The sequence below is a fragment of the Lygodium microphyllum genome, chromosome 30, assembly GCF_053477565.2.
Source record: "Lygodium microphyllum isolate KBCC chromosome 30, Lygodium_microphyllum_v1.1.10, whole genome shotgun sequence".
NCBI classification, from domain to species: domain Eukaryota; kingdom Viridiplantae; phylum Streptophyta; class Polypodiopsida; order Schizaeales; family Lygodiaceae; genus Lygodium; species Lygodium microphyllum.
Genome location: NC_141164.1, coordinates 106357219 through 106378158, shown reverse-complemented (window position 1 = coordinate 106378158; position 20940 = coordinate 106357219). Strand labels below are relative to the sequence as shown.

Genomic DNA, 20940 nt, shown 5'->3' with positions numbered 1-20940 from the left:
ACTAGACAGCCAGAGTGGCGACCACATGAGGATTTCACATGGGTTTCCCGCAGGACCACTGTGAGATATCTCGGATGCCATGTGGGGATTGACATTACCTTAGAGCAGCAATTGGCACCCCTCCTTTTGAGCATCAGACAAAAGCTTTTATATTGGAGCTCGGTGAGACTCTCGTTGGCAGAAAGAGTAGTGGTTGCCAACCAAGTTCTTCTTGCGACCATGAGGTGCATCACTTCTTGTTGGGCATTGTCTAGGTTGTGTATTGGCCAGGTGAAACACCTCATCGGGAACTTCATTTGGTCAAGAGGAGATGGGAGTCCAGCCAGAGCAAAGGTGCCTTGGGATGTCGTCATACAACCTAGATCCAGAGGAGGATTGGGGATCATAGATCCAGATAGTCAGAGCAAAGCCTTATTGGTGAAGCTCATTGTTAGGGGTCTGCTTCTAGGCGAGGAGCCCTGGAAGAAATTTCTGATGGGGAGGCTAGAGGACTTGACACCTATACATGGAGGAACATGGCAGCCCAGCATTCACTAGATATTTCAGGAGATCAACACCAAAGATTTAGGGAGGAGCTTCGAGGTCAGATTTGCAGCTGCCATTATTAGAGCTTGGAGATCTGTATCTCCAGGGCTCCACCAGCTTTCCCCGACTACTATTAAAGAGAAGAGGAGATAACCTCTTCTCTTTAATCATTATTTGAGATCAGAGTCAGGCCACACCATTGGGCAGCGGACACACTTATCATGGGGGCAATTCTCTTTACAGGTCACTACATCAGTGGGGGAGTGATTTGCATTAAGATAACTTGAGAGATGCCTAGCGGATATGAGAGAATGATGTAAAGAGAGACATTTCAGAATTTAGTCGCAAGAAATGCTGAAAAAACTGCTACTGTCTTGCTCAAACAGCCATGGAAACTATCACCTATAGCTTACGACCACCAAATAGACCGTTGCCCCCTCCTATATGCTGTCATCTACACCAAAAGAACCTTCAATTGTTACAACCTACTCTTGGAGGACTCCAAATTGCTGTCACATGTTGTAGGACTAATCCGTGGTAGCTGCAAATCGCATCAGCATCCTCTCCTTGCTCTCTAATAGTCTCCTTCTATCTCACAATGGTTAGAATATACTTCCACCAACCCCTAAAAACGTTTTTTCCACTTGCATAGGCAAGCTTTGCGAAGTAGTATCCTCCTAATCTCATTTTTCAACATTTTTTAGCTTATTAAATTAATTTTCAAAATATTAATTCTCAACATTAATTTAATAATTATTCTAGTGCTCAAAAAATTAATATCACCAGTCAATAATTAAATTCACTAGGGCAATCTTTCTTTCAAGTGACCCTGAGCAGTTATTGACTCTTAGACTAGGATTAATTGACTAATTAATGTCTGGTCTCTAATGCCACTACTAACATTAATGGCCAATAAATTGGTTTAGGCTCAAATCTAACACTAGGTACCACCTAGTGAGATCCTTGGTCCCGCATTGTGAAATAATTAACTTGCACCTTATATGTGCAACTAACATTAGCACATGATTAACTATTAATCAAATGCTAAGCAAAGCAATAAGATTTCACATCCTCATGACACCGTCTCCGGTGGTCGTCGCACACTACTACTCTACCCTGGAGCATTCTGTACACTCTTACATTCATTTACTATATTGGTTCATTCACTTCAAAGTTCTCCTTCTTGCTCTACTTGTCTTTGTGATTTTTGCCTTTTGAGTTTTGAGTTTTGCATTTTGCATTTAGAGTTTGAGTTTTACACATCACTATCTGTGTCTTTGTGTTTTGTCATACTCATATATTGTGTTTCCTTAGTGCAACCCTAGCAGTTTTTTCACACCTATGTGTAGGCATAACATCTGAAGACTCTGAAGTGGGAGATGAGAGACTGAGTGTCGAAGAATGCCTCGAAGGGGGTCTTTTGAGGAACCTGCGTAATCGAGCATGAGTTAATTGATAGCACATCTCATACTTCCATACATATATGGGTATGCAAGTATGATTGACGTACATTGCACTAATTTTTTATTAAAATACTAGAAAAATATGTCTCATACGTTATTAAAAGACTAGAAAAATATAAGAATGATAAGTTGAACCTTAATATAAATCGTAGACATTTCAACAAAGCTTACACTTTGAAAAACAAGCATAAAAGGCATTGAAATTTGAGAAGGGGACTATGAATTTTGAGATTATAATCAGCCCACTAAAATCACAAAATGTCATGACTCATAATACATCATAGTATTTCCCAAGAGACAAGAGTCAAGACTCAAGATTATAGACTTGCTATGGCATGTGCTACTCAAGTTGACTCATTTTCATCTTCCTCATCCTCATCCTCGTTTTATGGCACACTAGAGGTACCAACACTCAATACACCTACTATCACATAAGCTGAATTTTCATCATCTTCCTCTCTCATTTCCTGCAAAGCAAGCAACCTATCATCATCCTTTTCCTTATTTAGCATTTCCAAAGTCACTTTCTTTCAACTCGCTTATGAGACGCAAATTGATACGTATAAAAACAAACTTCTTTGTATTCTTTGGCTTAAGCTTGCCCCTTTGCTTTGTATAAATGAGAGAAAAAGTGCTCCAATTTCTCTCACATGGTGAAGCACAAGTGCCTTGAGACAATATCCTAAGTGCCAAGCGCTACAAATTTGATGTCTTTGCCCCAAAGGTTTCACACCATTTTACTTTTTAAGGCATCCTCTTCTCTGCAATAGGACGCACAAATGCACTTGACTCAAACTTATATTTATCCACTTCAACATGTAACTCCCCTTGCGCACTTAAATCATAGTTTGTAACACATTCAACCACATCCATCGAACCCTTACTCACCTCCCTATAACTATCAACATTCTTTGCTCTCCAAATAGCTCGGAGCACAATAGCATGCAATGGAGAGTGCATCATATTCCATCAATCTACACAAAGTACCTTGACTTGTTGTAGCTTGGAAGCATCAAAAACCTCAAGACTTTCAAACTTTTCTATCATGCAATCATTAAGCTCATACACCAACCCCATGGTGACACCCTCTCTATCAACAAGATGCAAATTTTTTAAAATTGGAGCGCATAGCTTCACAATCATCTTAGCATTGGTCTAAAATGAAAAACCCAAGACAATAGATGAAGCCTACAAAGCCTTGGCAGTCTGAGTCAACAGCATGCATCAAACCATCCATCACAAATAATGTTGCAAATATATCTTTTCCATTTCTCTGTAGGATCAAGCGAATCTCTTTGCACACATTTGATCTCATCATCCAATTATTTAGTGCGTAAGTGTTTATATGAAGTGGCCTTGAAGCTTGGGTCACATTTCCAATTGCCTTCACTATGTCAAGAAAATAAGGACTCCTCACCTTCCATTGAGGAATGTCCTCTGCATAAAAGAACCAACAAAGGGTAATTGATGCCTCTTTTCTTGCTTGTATGTCCCAACTTTGAAACAAGGGGCCTTCCCTTGCATTATCCTTGCACTTTTTAGGCATCATTCCATGAGCATCACTAGCTTGAGAGGAACAAGCAGCCACATCCACACTAGCACTTCTTGATGCATCTCCCAAATCAAAAACCCTTGCATCCAATGCATCTTGTAAACTCATGGGAGCACTTACATTCAATCTATGAATTGTATCTTTTACAACTTGGGGTGCACTAGAGTATTTATCAACCCCAAATCCCTTCAGCCCCAAGATGTGGGCAGGAATACGAGCAGGGCCACCATTCCATGTGTCGGAACAATATTTGCACTGCATAGTACACTATCCATTCTTCAATTTCTGCAGTTCAGTGACAAATTGCCACTCTTTTCCTTGCTTTCAAACCATGGTGAGTTGTGACCTGAAAAACTGAGATCAGAGAGAGAGAGAGAGAGAGAGAGAGAGAGAGGATGGGGCTGAGCACAATGCACACACTGCCCTATTTTCACATAGGCTAAGCACGCTGTCCTGAACCTGAATTTCTGCACACACTGCCCTAGTTCAGCATTGGCTGATGACTGAATCTTGCTGGTTGCACGTGTGCAGGCTGAGAGTTGAGCACATGGGCCACATACACATGAAAAGTGCAAGAAATAGTGACGAAAACTGCCACAAACAGGTAGCCGGGCAAAAAACGTCAATTTGGGGCAGTCATGGGCTTTTTAATTTATGCCTTAAAAAATGTCAAGTATGAAATGTCATTTCATACCTTTTCATACCAAACATCTGCAAACATGTGGTATGAGCAATTATACACATCCGAATCCAACTATGGTTGAGGATGTACACTGATGTGTTAACAATGACAACCCTCCTTGGGCATCTCTAAAACCAATGACAACCCAAGTATAATTCTAGGGCGTTCTGGCCATTGGCCACCCCTGAATAGAAAGATGAACATTTTACCATATTTTGAATCCCCTTTCAAACTAAAAGAGCATCAAATTAATTTGAATCATTGAGCCAATATTTCTTGGTAACAATTGGTATATAAAAGGTTGGTTACATAGCTACCCTCTATATCTGTCATGAAACCTCATGTTGTAATTAAAGCTCTTATGAGTCATAAAAGGTTTGAGTTTATCCCATATAAGTGCATGGAAGATGTTTCATGAGAGACAGGTCCCCCCATAAAGATTACATCACCAAATGCTTGGCTTGACCATGGAAGATAGTTGTATGATTTCCTAGGACACCCATCTATACAATGCCCACAGGCTTGTAGGCCAACACAGTGATCTTTCTTCACCTGGAAAATGGTTAGGAATGTGACTTATACCTTACAAAATGGGAGAGCACAAGGTGAAGATGGGCTAGTGGTAGAATATTTCTCACATGCTCACAACATACTAGCACTCATACTAGCAAATACGTTCAATAGAGCAGCATGTAAGGGCTTCCCTATGTGCTAGTCAGACAAACTATAATTTCACTCTTTAAGAGTGGCCATCCTTTGATCCTTAGCAATTACAAGTCTATAATGATTGGCCATATTTTTCCCAAGATATATGGATCTATGTTGGAGCATGAACTGGGTGAGTAGACTAAGATGTAAGGCAAGAGAGCACAAGAACAAGCAGGTTTCAAATACAGGTATACCACATTTCACCATATCCTCACACTTAGAGACGTTATCAAGGAGGGTAAAGCTCAAGACAAGAGGATCTAGTATTGCTTTGTGGATTTCCACAAAGCATTTGATATAGTCCCTCAAACACGCATTGTGAAAAGAGTGCCACATAATGGAGTACTAGTGGATATATGATGGGGCATTTATGCATTATATGAGATAGTGATAGCTCATGCACAAGCTCATGGGTGGCTATCCGAGAGGATTGACAATACCATAGAAGTGAAATAAGGATGTCCACTTTCACCCACATTGTTTGGTTTATACACAGATGAAATGTCAATTACATTGACCAAGGAGGAGAAGACAGAGCCAACCTCGCAAGGGTATTGATATCCATATTATTGTATGTAGATGATATTATTCTCATTTCGGATCCACGAGAGAAATTGTTGCGCCACCTAGATGCTTTCAAATGACTATTTGGATCAACCTCTATAATTGAATTAAGTAGTAAATATTTACATCAAACCATCAGGTCAGCATTCTCTCTCTCTCTCTCTCTCTCTCTCTCTCTCTCTCTCTCTCTCATATACTGCATGCACAAACATATATATGTGTGTATTTACGTATGTATATATGTTTGTCGCCCACTTTTAAAAGCAGTCTCCCACTATGAAAGAATATCTGCACAGCATTATGATAAACAAGCTTCTTATAGAGGCAGTGCACAAACCAAAGAAATTATCACCTGCTCGCGTGTCCTTTTTATTAAGATGCCACTTTCTTCTAAGGGGCCCAACAATTCTTCAATACGAGCCACATCACCTGTCTCAGCAGCTCTTGTACCCTCATAACGGTCACTGCATAGACCAAAAAGGATATTCAGTCCAAAATCCAATGCAGATCACTCCTACATGCAGATGCAAGATCTGGCAACCAGTGGTTTCCTGAGTGTAAAGTACATGCTAGTATCCCTTTCTTTCAAAGGTTCTAACATTCTGACAGTCTCCATTCAAGTGCAGCAGGAAAACAGTTCAGATTTTCCAGAAAGAAAGAAAACACATTTTTTCTTGTGCTGACTGAGAGTTTCCAGAACACCTAAGGGCATGCAATTGATGTGAATTTGAAACACAAAGATTTGGTTTTCAGCGTTTACTTTAGAAGCATGGAAAGATGGCTGTTGTAATAAAGCAAAGTATACTGGTTGTGGAGGACAGTTGCAGGCCAAATCCAAGGCAAGTCTGTTGAGACAGTTGATTTTGTTTCTCAGAAGTAGCGTATGGGAAATGGTTGGCCACCCCCCTTTGGCAGGAGGGATTGTGTCAGATTACAAGCTAAACATTAAGTTATTCAAGTCATGACTGGTTTTCCAGTTTACTTTTCAGCAAGGGAGGTGGGTGGATGCCTTCCCGCTGTTTTTGGATGTGGGTGAAGGTGTGTTTTATTTGAGGATTTCTTCTGTGGTGTTGGGGGTGGGTGGTGTGTGTGGTGGATTTTTGGGGGACCGGGGGGTATGTGAGTGTGGTGGTGGTGGGGGTGGGGGTGGGTGGGTGTGTGTGGCAGTGTGGGTTGGACTTTCAACATGAAGCATATGGCCATTTTGCTGCAGGCAAATCAAAGAATACAGCACTAAGGTGCCAAGATGACCAAAATGACTCGAACCAAAACTTAAAGCTAACCTTGCAACCATAGTTCCAATGCCATCTCGTGTGTACAGCTCCAAGAGAAGTACACCTTCGATTGTTGCATCCAACAAATGCACACGTGTCACACCTCCCTGCAAGAAAACATGACAACTTTTACACAAAATTGTAACCTGTAAATGATGGTTCATCACTTTCCCAGTTTGGAATACCATTCTCCATTTTGCAGCGGTTTTTTTTTTTTTGGGGGGGGGGGGGGGGGGGGGGGGTTTCTTCTGGTGAGTGGGTTTCAGGTGGGTCGGTTGTGTTTACCTTGCATACAAATACTGCTGCTGTCAATTCAGAGAGATACCCATATTCTCTAGAAAGCCTCTCCTCCCCTCCAATTGCAAGACCTTGCCGTCCTAATAGGGTATCCCCATTCTCAATCATCCAGTTTCCATTATAATTAGTGGATTCTCTCACCTGCCTTTCAGAATTCATAGCACTACCATTACTCTCTTTTGAGCTACCTGCTGTTTTTATTCCAAGACTCTTCACATAGTCATTACCAGCAACAGCTTTCACATAGCTTGCAACCGTTGCACTTTGCTCTGCCCATCTTCTGATCAGTTCATCTGCACCTTGAAGTGTCATGAACCTAATGATTCGTCCATTCTCATCTAATATCGGCCCATCAAGATAGCAAATAAGTTTATCTGCTTGCAACTCTCTAGCACACGCAGTTGCAACTTCATATGTACTGCAAACAAGGACAAACTAGTTAGAGTTCCTCCTCTTTCCTTCGGACCTCCATCATCTACAACTTTATACCTATTCTTGTCTCTCTTCTGAGAGGTAGAAAGGATAATCTTCTACCATTTTCATATGCCCCAATGCATTAGTCATCGCACATGCATTGCTCTCTCTCTCTCTCATGTTAGATAGCATGGAGTGGAGTCCACCCTTATACCCACTTTCTATGTACCAACCATTGTAAAAACAAAGCGCTATTCGATACATGAAAAGCATAAAATTTGGTCAAGCACACATCTGCCTCAAGTGCATGTCTACTTACAGAAATGTTTCTCTTGTAAGAAAAAATTCAAGAGTGGAAAGGATCAAGTGCAAGAAAGCATAGTTTAATGAGTAATGAAATAATAAAATACGGGATTTTACAATGGCAAGGACACAAAACAGTGCAAATTTTCAGTTAAGTCCTCTATTAGACATTCTCGTATCTTCCAACATCTGTTTCCATTTTGGATTAGAGCAAGGGTGGCACATACTTGCAATTTAAAACCTCTCCAAAGCTTGAATAGCCCAAATTTGATAGAATTACAATGCAGTTGTCTTCCAGCCTTTCTTTTATGCGTAAAGTATCCAGCCTCTTTACTTCTCCTGTTGCCCCAAAGTCAACCCCGTCAACAACACCCCTTCTCTGCAAAGTACCAAAATTAAATCATGATAAGTAAAATTAAATCATGGTCTTACTTATCAAATACATATCAAATCACAAGATATAGAGAAGATACATTGACTAATAGAAACTAGTAAGAAAAAACAATTATCTATTTATTGGACACAAAAATGCAACGAGCAAACCAGCTCACTGGCCAAAATACAGAATGCTACTAAAGTAACTTAAAAAACAAAAGCAACAAAGAAAGCAACACATCATGCATTGTCTCTCGTGAGTCCAATGGAATGACACTAGATACATTAGATATGAAAGACAAGAAAACATATAAGATCCATCAACTTACCTTATGGGAAAGTATCTCTCATTTTATGAATCTATAACATATTTTCCTATGTAACAGCTTGTTTATTTTACATAACACAACCAATCATCATCCAGGAAACAACCTGTTCCTAAGACTTCAGGTTAGAGGTGAATCTTTATACCACCAGTGAGATGCCACTGCATTGAGGTTGCTCTGAAGACTTCAGGTTAGAGGGGAATTTTATCCAACCAGTGAGATGCCACCTGACTATCAGCCAGAACTCTAATGGAAAGCAACTTTCACCCACAAAGAGCCAACCTCAACCTATAGCATGCCTCAAAGACCTTTTCCACCACCAGTGAGATGCCACTGCATTGAGGTTGCTCTAGAGACTTCAGGTTAGAGGTGAATTTTATCCAACCAGTAAGATGCCACCTGACTATCAGCCAGAACTCTAATGGAAAGCAACTTTCACCCATCAACAAAGAGCCAACCTCAACCTATAGCATGCCTCAAGAGACCTTTTCCAAGCAAGTTACACTCAATGTTTCCAGAACTTTCAAGCTTAATCCACTGAGATACAAGCTCCATTTAAGAACAGCTTCTTTTTAGGCCGAAACCGTGGCTCTATCATAAATCCTCTTCCAACATTAGTGTAAAAACAAATGCACCAGTTGTTGATCATTGTCATCTTACCTTATGAAATCCGTAAAGAATCATCTTAGTGATAGTCAAAAGTAAGAGCATCTGTCAATCTGTGGAAGGGAAGACTACATGCATGCACTGAATTCAAAAAATAGTCATCAGGGACCACTGATGTGCAAGATAACATCACACAAATGCCAAAGCATTTCCATCTATTTGTCACAGTAAATGAACCAAATATCCTCCATCAGGAATTCGATTCAGAGTGATATTATTTGTGTTGGTCCTATTAATGACATGCTTATTCAGAATGTGATGATGTTTCTATGGACAACAATTTGAGTGATACTTTGCATAAATTTTGAATCAAGGAGATGCTTAGTTCTAATTTTGTATCAAGACCAAGCCAATATTCCAGCTTACAGATCCCAAGACAATACACATTCCTTATTTCGAGCAACATCGCCACACATAAGAAGAGGGCAGCTTCTTTTAGACATTATTCATTTTTCTGCATCAATATGTATCCTTCATCTTCTTCTAGGTTCCTCATCTTGATTTTGTACCCAAAATACAGCTGTATATATGACTCACCGGTATCTACCACTATAATAGTAGACAATAGACCTGGAAGATTGGTGTGTCCTTGTTGCATGCTTAATTCAGAGTGACCGAGTGTTTTTCATATTCAGCTTTCTTTCACAGATCCTGTTAGAATGTGTGATGACTTCTCCTTGGAAGATCACCCATGTCACCCCATTGCACGCTTGACTTGAATGTCTCCACAATTCACATGACCATCCAAACCCCAAACTTTAAGGATATGGAGGACCTCTGGCCTACCCTTTTCCTGAAAACCTCCTTACGACGCTAGGATCACCCAATCTCAGCACCAAGAGATTGTTTTCTGTGGACTTGTGAATTGCATTTCAAACACCCCCCTCAAGCCACACTGGAACTGAATTCCTAGCACCAAAGTTCAGAATTTTTGCTTTGGTATCCATTTAAAATGAGATGATGTTGAGGAACACCTCTCCTCCCTGAGCGGTCACCCATCTCACTTAGTCAACACCATTTCACACTTAACAAAATGCTACCAAAATTGATGTGCCCTTCCAGAACCCAAAGGTGATGGAAATTCCATACATCCAGTCTACTTGAAGATGCATGCACCTATTTGAGGATATTTTACATAGATGTCATGAAGGGTACTATCATGAGCCTTGTGTATGAGTGCATGAAGTGGATTGTAAAGAAGATAGAAAGCCTTCATGGGATTGAGTCCATAAAGCTTGCTGCCATTAAATTATTTATGCTGATACAGGTGACTTGATGCACTCATACAAGTGAAACACAAAGAACTCAAACACAAACACACAAAACACAAAATACAAAAACACAAACAGAGAACAGAGCTCTGAAGTGAATGAAAGAATGTTGTAAATGAAGGAACGAGTGCACAAGACGCTCAGAGGGAGAGCTGTCCAACAGATGGTGGCTCTCGTGGGGGAACAAACTGAGAGAGGTGTCAATGTGTGACATCCACTTGAGACAAATCCCAAGTGTTGTAACCACAAGTTGGAACTAAGATGATACTGAAAGTGAAAGGGCAGTGAGCTGGAAACCAAAATGCAGCATCCTTTGGGGCTGGAACTAGTAAATGCAACAATGTAACTACTTGAAGATGATGGCAACCAATCACCAGAGGCTATAGGAAGCTGGGTGACAACAAAGGAAGGTGAAGGCAATGCTAACTACGCCTCCATTGCAATAAGCGCACACTGCAGCATGCACTAGAAGTGGCTGGACAGCAAGGCAGCCTACTCAAACTGTAAATGCAGCTGTAAGGATGGGTAAAAACTGGTCACCAGCAGCTGGAATCAGTAGGCAGCAGCAGTGCATAGGGCACCAAGGGTTGTTAATGATGTGGCATCAGTGGTTGGACAAACACTGGAGGGAGAGCTGATGGCTGAAACTCACAAGATAAGGGATCCGACTAGTGGGCAATGTGTTTGTTTATTGATGAGTGGATCTGTTAGCGAGTCATCCCCCGGACAGGCAAGCGCCATGTGGCAGGCAGGCAGGCGCCACATGGCAAGCAGTCGGCCAGGTGCCACATGGCTTGCAATCGGACTGCAGGAGTCGGCTGCATTAATTGCAGCCAACCTGCATTCTTTTGGCCATTATTGTCAGCCTATTTATAGGCTCTGTCTCCAACAGTCTCAGTCAGTTGTGTCCCACATATTTCAAGCTGCAGACCGTGGAGACTACCCTCAGGGCTTGACGGAGACCGAGATCTTCAAGGTGGAGACATACGCAAATATTCTCTCTGCACCCGTGTATAATTCTGCATCCTTATACAGCATTCTTCACTGCACTTTTCTGTGTTTCACTGTCTCTTTCTCTCTCTCTTCTCTCTCTATTCACTCTGTCTTGGTCATTCCTTTCCGCATTGCTTCACTCCGACAGGATCCTCCCAAATTCCGGTTTTGGCTTATGGGACACATAACTCTCTAGGAAAGTGACCATTTAAGGACACTTTTGGTAATAATCATATTCTAGGGATGTTTTGATAAGCTAATCAATTATTATTGAATTTTTAACTCAATATTGCCCATTCTCACTCTGTTTTCAAGAAGATGTCAAAATTAAAGTTTAGTTTACCATAAGTAACGACTACAAATCAAAAGTGAAGTCATACTGTTTTAGTCAACCATTGTGGTGATATGCTGATGTATGTAAAGCTATTTGCACATCTCTCTATGCTAGTTACAAACTTGCAACTGCTCCAAGGCTGAGGTGCAAAAGGATCTTTACTCTATTTCTGCACTATAGAGATCAAACGACAAGATATAGGCATTTTGTGTCTCAAGGCATATATTATTGGCCTAAGGAAACTGACAAGAGTGTAATTCTGTAAGATATGGTACCATGGACTCTCAAGGTGCATTTTTAGGTGCAAAAGAAGTAAGGAGTCCTTGTAAGCACAAATTCAATAAGTGGAAGCACCAAAGTGAGTGGCATGGAGAGTACAGTGACAAAAGTCACAAGGACATGAAATTTTAACACTTTGCTTAGCATTTGATTAAGCATTAATTAAATGTGCAAATGTGAGGTGCACATATCATGTGCCAATTAGTTATCTGACCTAAACTATTGTATTAGCCACTAATGTCCGTGGTGACATTAGGAACTAGGCATTAATTAATTAATTAATGATAGTTCAAGGACTAATAAATGTTCACGATTGCTTGGATGACAAATTAGCCTAGCCAATTTGATTGGTGGTTGGTATAATTATTTTTCTAAGAAAAAAATAATTGTAAAATTAATTTTTGGATTAAAATTCTGAAAATTAATTTAATTGGCTTGAAAACTACTAAAAAATGCAATTAGAAGGCTACCATTTGGCAAAACTTACCCATGCAAGTGAGGGAAAGGCTACTACAGACTAGTGGAGCCTCGTTCCATCATTGTAGAGATTGAGAGAGGAGAGGAGAGAGTTACTACTACATTTTCCCAACAATTGGTGGTCAGCCCAACCATTGGAGCTGTCAAACAGCTCCCCCTAGCTGATCACGAGGCCATTGGAGGCAAGTGACAGAAATTTTGGGGCCCACAAGGACACAAAACTGCATGTGAGGCTCCTTTTCATGGTGGGCTGCAGTCAATCAGCCATTCACAGAAGAATAGCACTCAATTTCAAATAATTTTGGCAATGAAACTCTCAAATTTCTCTCTCTCTAGCTTACTCTCTATTCTCTCAATTGATTCATAGCTTCCCTTGAGAAATCTCAGCCAAATTCAGTCCCAAGATAGTGCAATTGAAGAATTTTTACTGTTAGACCCTAATTCACAATAGAATAAGGGTTTACCAACCACATTGTGAAGAGTGCTAAAAATTTAGGGCCTGCTACTTGAAATTCAGCAGCTGAAATTTGGGAATTTCAGTTTAAAAAAAGAGCAACCAAGGAACATTAAGTTTGGGCCAGCATTTGTCATTGAAGGAGCAAATCGAAGGCTAATCCCCAAGCAAACCAAGGGGCAAATTGGTTGAAGGCTTGCTGGTCGTTACGGACAGTAAGATGTATTAAAGATTGAAGGAGATCAAGGTGAATCTCAATGTACTTCAACCTTTGGCAATACAAGTTAAATAAATACTGCAACGAACACCAATTTCTGGGTCTAAGAAGGTGTCCATTTCCAAGATTAAGTGGTAACATTTGCATTTTCAGTTTACTTGAATTTTATTTCTTGTTATAATCAGTGTTAACACTAGTCTTCTAGTAGAAAAGTCACTTATGTGGCAATTTGAACTCTCTATAAGAAATTTCATTTCTCATCAACGAGAAAGATTAAGAAAATACGGTTTCAGGGAAATGTGACCAAGATAAAATCATAGTTGAAAAAAAATAAAAAGGGTCGTGAAAGGAGAGAAGGATCGAAGCTTGCTTGGAAGAGCAATGGCGGGAGAGCAAGAGCAAGAAAGAGAGAGAGAGAGACCAAATGGGAACTCCAACAGTCACAATGTGTGACCGGGCCTTCCTTTATTCAAACTGTCACTAAAAGAATAAAGAATAAAGTGGCAGTAGCTAGCGCCCGCCACTTACAGTGTGCAATGGCGGATATTGTCAGTGTAGTAATACACAGGCAGCTAGGCAAAGGCGCCTTTACCCCCAACAACCTCCCACTTAAAGGCGAATCTGCCCCAATGAGGAGTGAAAAGAAAAAGAAAAGACGGTACAATGTACACATATACAACAGCATGAGAAAAAACGTCATCTCATCCAACGCCCATCAATCTCCTAAGGAAGGCAACGTGCTCAATAGTGAGGCTTTTCGTAAGCAGATCAGCAGGACTTTCGTCAGTGGAGATCTTGACAAGGACAACAAACTTGTCTTCTATGACCCCACGTATAAAGTGATACCTCACCTCAATGTATTTTGTCTTCACATGGAAAACGAAAGCTAAATAGCACTTATAGAATCCAAATGCAGCATAGCTACAGAATTAATCCCAAGGTCATGAACCAAACCGCCCAACCATATGGTCTCCTTGCAATGGCTGCAACATACTCGGCCTAAATGGTAGAGAGAGCCGTACACTTCTGAACCTTGGATATCCAAGAGATAACACCTCCAGCATAGGTGAATACATAGCCAGAAGTGGACTTCCTACTATCTGCATGCCCTGCATAATCGCAGTCTGTGTACCCCACAACTCCAGTATCCTGGCTGTCATAGCAAATACACATATCTATTGTGCCTTTCAGGTATCTCATGATACCTTTCACGGCATCCCAATGTTTCTTGCCAGGTGTAGCCATATAGCCTGCTACAACACCAACGGCAAAGGCAATATCTGGACGAGTGGCTATCATGGCATACATCAAACTGCCCACGGTTGATGCATAAGGGATCTTGGCCATCTCGGCCCTCTGCTCATCTGTCTACGAACAATCGGCCTCTGAAACCTTCACATAAGAATGTAATGAACAGCCAATAGGCTTCACATCCTGCATGCTAAAACGCTCAAGGACTTTATGAATGTGCTCCCTCTGTGAGAGGTAGAGTAGTCCCTAATGCATGTCATGCTTAATGCGCATACCAAGAATATGAGAGGCCTGTCCCAAATCCTTCATCTCAAAGCTCTTCTTCAACTGAGATTTAAGAGCATCTAGCTCATCATAAGCTTTTCCTGCTATCAGCATATCATCCACATAAAATACCAAAATAAGCAATGAGTCATCACGGCTTTCTTCGTGTAAAGACACGGATCCATAGCACTCCTACTATAGCCCTGTGACTGCATAAAGGCATCAAACTTATGATACCACTCCCTAGGTGCCTGCTTCAAGCCATAAAGACTTTTCAACTTGCATACTAGGTGCTCCCTGCCAGGTCCTGCAAAGCCCTTAGGCTACTCCATGTAAATCTCATTATGCAAATCCCCATGCAAGAATGTAGTCTTGATATCCATCTAATACATGTCCAAGTCAAGCTGCGCGACTAAGGCCAAAACCAAACATAGGGCGGTCATCTTAACCACATCAGAAAAGACTTCATCAAAGTCAACTCCATGCTCCTGTTTAAAACCCTTAGCAACAAGTCTTGCCTTATAAGCCGGCTTGGGATGCCCAAGGGTACTTTTCAGCTTGTACACCCATTTACATGGCAAAGCCTTCTTGCCGTGAGGCAATGCAACCAAATCCCAAGTCATATTCATATGCAAGAAGTCCATCTCAGACTACATAGCTCTCTCCCAGGAGTAACTGTCACCCCTCCGCACAGCCTCATCATAGGTGAAAGGCTCTCATGTATCTATAACCAAGACATAATGCATCGAAGGCTCAAATCTATCAGAAGGACGTCTATCTCTAATAGACCATCTTACGACAGGCTCTGCTACCGGTCCAACACCCTGGCCATGTGTACCAACTGCTGCTGCAAGCTGTCCAACTGGCTGTGCAGGAGCACGTGGCTCCTCCTAGAATATAACCCTGCGTATCTCTACCACCTTCTCAGGCTGCCTATGCATCTTGTCTTCATGGAAAACTACATCATGGCTGTAGATGACTTTCCGTGCTTGTGAATCTCAGAGGCGATAACCCATCTCGCCTGCATCTCCATAGCCAAGAAAAATGCATTTGACACTCTTAGGATCCAGCTTACTACGCTTGTCCTTGGGCACATGACAGTATACCTCACATCCAAGGACACGTAAATGCGCATAAGATGGAGATTTCACGATCCATACCTCCTCTGCAACCTGGAAATCCAAACCACTAGAAGGTGATCTATTCATGATATGCACAGTTATACTAACTGCCTCAATCCAAAAGCTCTATGATAGGCCTGCATGGCTAAGCATACTATGTACACGCTCTTGGATGGTTCTATTCATCCGCTCAGCGAAACCATTCTGGGGTGGGGTATAGGAGGCAGTCAACTGACGCTTAATACCCCTCTCATCACATAGCTGCTCAAAGGCACGTGACATATATTCTCTCCCATTGTCAATCCTAAGGCATTTCAGCTTATGCCTAAATTACGCTTCATAGCATCTTCTCCTAATCCTCACAATGTTGAATAATTAACATATTTAAGAATCAATCTATAGACCATTTAAATGTTTACCGGTATTCTTTCCAAAGCCTCGAAGGTATGGATTCTTTATTATGACCCGAAGGAGGTGGGTTTGGGGTTCGACTTACCACCTACTATTGAAGTCAATATACATATGAATCACTCACCATAACATAGATCAAGAGGAGTAGCAACTAACAATATAATGATCTTCGCTTATGAACCTAGAATCCTTTGATATAACGAGTGCTAGTTTGTTGTTGTGTAGATCAATACAAGGTTTGACATTAACCAAATGGTCCTTAAAAATTTATTGAGGTTAACATGATGCCCATTTCCAATACATAGAAGGAGTCTACACAATATTCAAATGTTGGATCATGCAAATACCAAGCCACGATGCAACATCAAGCCAAGCATTTGGCCACATATGTACCAGGCAAACGATACCAAGGTACACCTATAAGACTCCTCCTTGAGAGGATAGATTACACTACAAAGTGAGATGTGATATAAAGAACATGCTCATACTAGAATTGCAAAGATGATGGCAACAAATGAATGCCTATCTTGCTTCAACCATGATGATCACCCCCGGTGGACCAAAGCCTAGAGAGTTTGGTCCTAATTTTAGTCCAAGGAGGTTTTGCTCTCAGAGTTACAAAGGATGACAGTCTAACAGTGGTTAGAGATCAGAAGTCAAATGTTATAGATGTGGAGCAAAGAGACATATCTCACCAAACTACCCAAACCCTAGAAGGTCTGTGGACTACAAACCCTTATGCAGTTGATGCAAAGGAGAAGGCCATACTACAAAAGGCTGTCCTTGTCTAGCTCTTGTGAAAGCTACCTTTAATACCCAACAAAAGACCTAAGAACCTGTCTCTAACTTGGTGGAATTGGAAGTTTCCACAATAATGCATGCCAAGACAAGCGAACCCATAGTTCCAAAAGAACATTCCCTCTGCCAAAATGGCAAAAGTTCAATCTTTCCAAAGAGAAACAGAATAGTATTTTCCTTCAAGTTTTCCTTCAAATTTTGTTTCTCAAAGTCAAAAAGAAGTAACAAAGCATGCATTCCCATTCACTATACCTTCACCACAATTTCAAATCCACCCATCCCATCCTTTTTTGCCACACCTAAATCTATATCTACATCATTTTCCACATCACCATTCACCATTCCACCTATCTAACCACCTTTATTGTAGGAGACAACTTTCCAACCTATTTGTACTATTTTCAACCATCGTCTACTATCAAAGAGGCCCCAAACAGCTGCATCTACTATAACCAAGCACCTACAACCTGCGTCTCACAACTTCCAGCACTCACCACTCCTCTAGAGGCATCTTATATCTGTGTTTTGCAGCAACCTTGTTAACCCTCAGACGAACAAGATGTTTAACCCTCAGACAAACAAAGTGGAGAATCCGGAAAATCTAAAGCAGAAGACAAGGCCAAGGCAAAAGTGGAATGGAAGACCAAGGCGCGCCAAGGAAAATTTGGAAACACAAGACGTGCAAAAAAGTCCTAAATCAAGGAGAGAGGCACATTAAGAAAAAGCGCAAGTCAATACTTTTGTAAAAGAACGCAAGGCGCACCATGATTTATATTAAGAGCATCGGGCTCTTACCCGTGCAAATTGTAAAGGTAGATGGGCGGTAGGAAGGAAGCTAAGAAGATAGGAGGAGAATGGAAAAAAGGGCCTTAGGCCACGGCCGGCCGTGTAAAAAAGGGAATAAGGAAATGACCACCCAGAAGGGATTTAGGGTTTTGTATATAAAGTTGAAAAGTGAATGAGAGGCTCATTCTTGTGTGTGGCCAAAAATAGCGCTCCTCCTCCTCCTCTTCTTCTTCTTCTTCTTCTTGCTTGCTTGCTTGAGCTTGTGCTTGAGAGAGGGTGTGAGAGTGTAAGGGAGTGAGTATGTGAGGGTGAGGGATCGTGGTGGAGAAGCTCTCAATCTTTTCCTCTCTTCTTCTCTTCTCTTCTCTTGCTCGCGGCAATGGAGCTTGCAACGTGGAGCTTGAGAATCAAGCTTGCTTGAAGCTTGCACTTGGATCGTGGAACTAGCGGAGTGCTCGGGAGAGAGGAGGCAACTCGATTGGGCATGGAGGTAAGCTCACTACACTCGTAGAGAGAGAGAGAGCGCGCGTCAGCTATGTAAGAGGTAGCCATTAGTACTCGGCTTTAAACGCTTGAACAATAAGCAGTCCATGGATCTTGGTGGTTGAGCTTGAGCTCGCCTCTACATTTTGGTTCCGTTGCCGCGACCAACGGATTCAAGCCTAAGTGCTTGCACGCTCTGAATCGAGCATTGAAGTAGGGGTTTTCCTGAACTGATGCTTGAGGTAGATAGATAGGAAGCGAGAAAGTTTGAAGAGGTATTCGATCTTCTTAGCAAGTAAGTTTTTGGTTTTTTAGATTTGGAAAAGCAGGTTGGAGTAGTGTAAGTGTTTTCTTTGTGATTTGAATACATTAGGTAAGAAAAAACAAAGAAAAAAAAAGGAAAACAAGCATTGGGATTTCTGCTATCATAACAGGGTAATAGGGTATGATTTATTGCTGATTTATATTTTGGAGTTTATTTGCTATTCCAAGTATATACAATTCTTCATTAGGGTCTATTCTTACATTCTAGAAGTTTGTGATACCCCTCATAACCAAAATCATTAGAATTGAGTCAATTTTCATCATCCCTAAAAACTCGTCTGCAGGAGTCGAGCACTGTTACCAGAGACTGTCTGATTCCTAGAATCGAATGGTCCGATTCCCAGAATCGGATGATACGATTTTCGGACTCAGACTAACTTATCTTGTCTGATCGGACAGACCCTATCCAATTTCAAAAATCGGATGTCTCATAATCGGACCATCCAGAATCGAACACTCCAAATCAGACACCTGTCAAATCGGACGTCTAATTCCCAGAATCGGACGTAGCAAAATCGGACCAACCCATAATCAAACCACTCAGACTTGGACCGTCCAATTGACCGATTGGACCAACCCAAAATCGGACATCCGATTCTCATAATCGGACCTTTGAGAATTGGACCTAAAATTGTCAAAATCGGACAGGTGAACAAAATACAAATTTAACACATCTAACCCTTGAAACTAACCCAGAGACCGTATAGAGCCAAAAGCACATCATAGATCTATCACTGGGCTGAAATCTAAAGCAAGTAGTTTAAAACTTAGCTACGAACGGTCCTTTAAATCACGCATGGTATTTAGCATAACGGCCATACAGGCCAGGGGGACTGCCCCCCCAGGACCCTCGCAGAGGGGACTCTGCCCCCTCCGCACCTCCCCCAAATAGGCTGAAGAGAAAACACGCGTTGTGACAGGTTCTCCAAATTAGATCCTAGTGTAGTAATCCCTCTACACAAGCATAGATTCTCACTTGCAAAACAACAACCAAAAGCCCATACCTACAAACAAAGACTCTAGAACCTCAATGGGCCAATCTAGCCAACAAGGGCAAAAAGGCCACACCACAAAAACATGTATATGTTGCATTCGGACTGCATCTAGTCAAAGCCGAATGCATAGATGCAGTCCGAATGCAACAACGTCTAGCTACAATTGTGAGGATCACTAGACATGGCAGTCCTGACGATAGATGCACCTTGAACGACACTGCACAGACGATCCAAGACATCAGTAGAGAATCCACATCTCGTTGTGCAATTGGGGACTCAAAGGCATGTATCAGAAGGCTTGAATTTATAAGCCAAGACCCAAAAGATGAAGGCAGTACCGCCTGCTTATCTTACGGTCAAACTCACCGCAAAAACAAAGCATAGTGTCGATGCTCTCATCGACAAAGGAGCAAATTTTAATATCTTAACCTATGAAGCATGGACTCGACTAGGCCAACCAGAGCTCACACCAACTAATGCAACTCTTAATCCTTACGAGGGACACCCACAAGCACTTATAGGAAAGTGCAAACTCCTTGTAACTATTGAAACGAAAAGCTTATCTATACTATTCCATGTTCCTCCAAATAGTCCTAATTGTGGAAAGGAGACCCTCCTAGGAAGACCCTTCAAAAGGGCGATGAAGTGTGAGGCCGATCATGTAGCACAGCGGATACACTTGACACTACTGGGTGTGAGGATAATCACAACCTTTAGTAAGGGTGACCTCATCCAACCTCAAAAAAAAAAGACAATGAATATTCTGACATACCAAGCAAGCCCAATAATAAGAGCAAGGAATTGTTAAAAGAGTTGATACAAGCGTATGTTAAACAAAGAGGACCGATTATGTAGCACAGAGGATACACTTGATACTACTGGGTGTGAGGATAATCACAACCTTTAGTAAGGGTGACCTCATCCAACAACGAGGAAAAGACGAGGAATATTTTGGCAAACCACGCAAGCCTAGTAATAAGAGCAAGGAATTGTTAAAAGAGTTGATATAAGCGCATGTTGAACAGAGAGAACCAGTGAGCGAGGCCATGCTTGAAACAAGAAGGTTAGGAGACAATGCCAAGGATAGGCTTTGGACTTACAAATATCGTAGAATACCACAAAAGAAGCCCAAGTCTTATAGATGAAGGTATCAATGGAGAGCCAGCACAACGTGGCGATGGATATCCAAAGCATTGCTATATGCTCAAGGGTATTACACAAGTAACCAATGGATTTGGATATCAAAAGCCCCTGCTAAACCATCTGTGTCAGCTGAAGGCCAGACCATATCAAAGGTGAAGAAACGCAAGAGGAAATCTAAACGAAAATCCAA

General features: G+C 41.4%; 1 protein-coding gene across 3 annotated transcripts in view; it reads right to left on the bottom strand.

The window, feature by feature from the left end:
- The window catches only part of LOC148010224 (putative amino-acid acetyltransferase NAGS1, chloroplastic), a 70439-nt gene that overhangs the window by 15559 nt on the left and 33940 nt on the right, over window positions 1-20940 (bottom strand). For all 3 annotated transcript variants that reach the window (XR_015689677.1, XM_087672640.1, XM_087672642.1), the window contains exons 4-7: window positions 8010-8161; window positions 7054-7483; window positions 6778-6875; window positions 5847-5958 (exon numbers count right to left, since the gene is read on the bottom strand). Coding sequence is in view for 2 of the 3 variants with exons in the window: in XM_087672640.1 (XP_087528766.1) it covers window positions 5847-5958; window positions 6778-6875; window positions 7054-7483; window positions 8010-8161 (792 nt within the window). In the remaining variant the exon portion in view is untranslated. The remainder of the gene's footprint in view (window positions 1-5846; window positions 5959-6777; window positions 6876-7053; window positions 7484-8009; window positions 8162-20940) is intronic.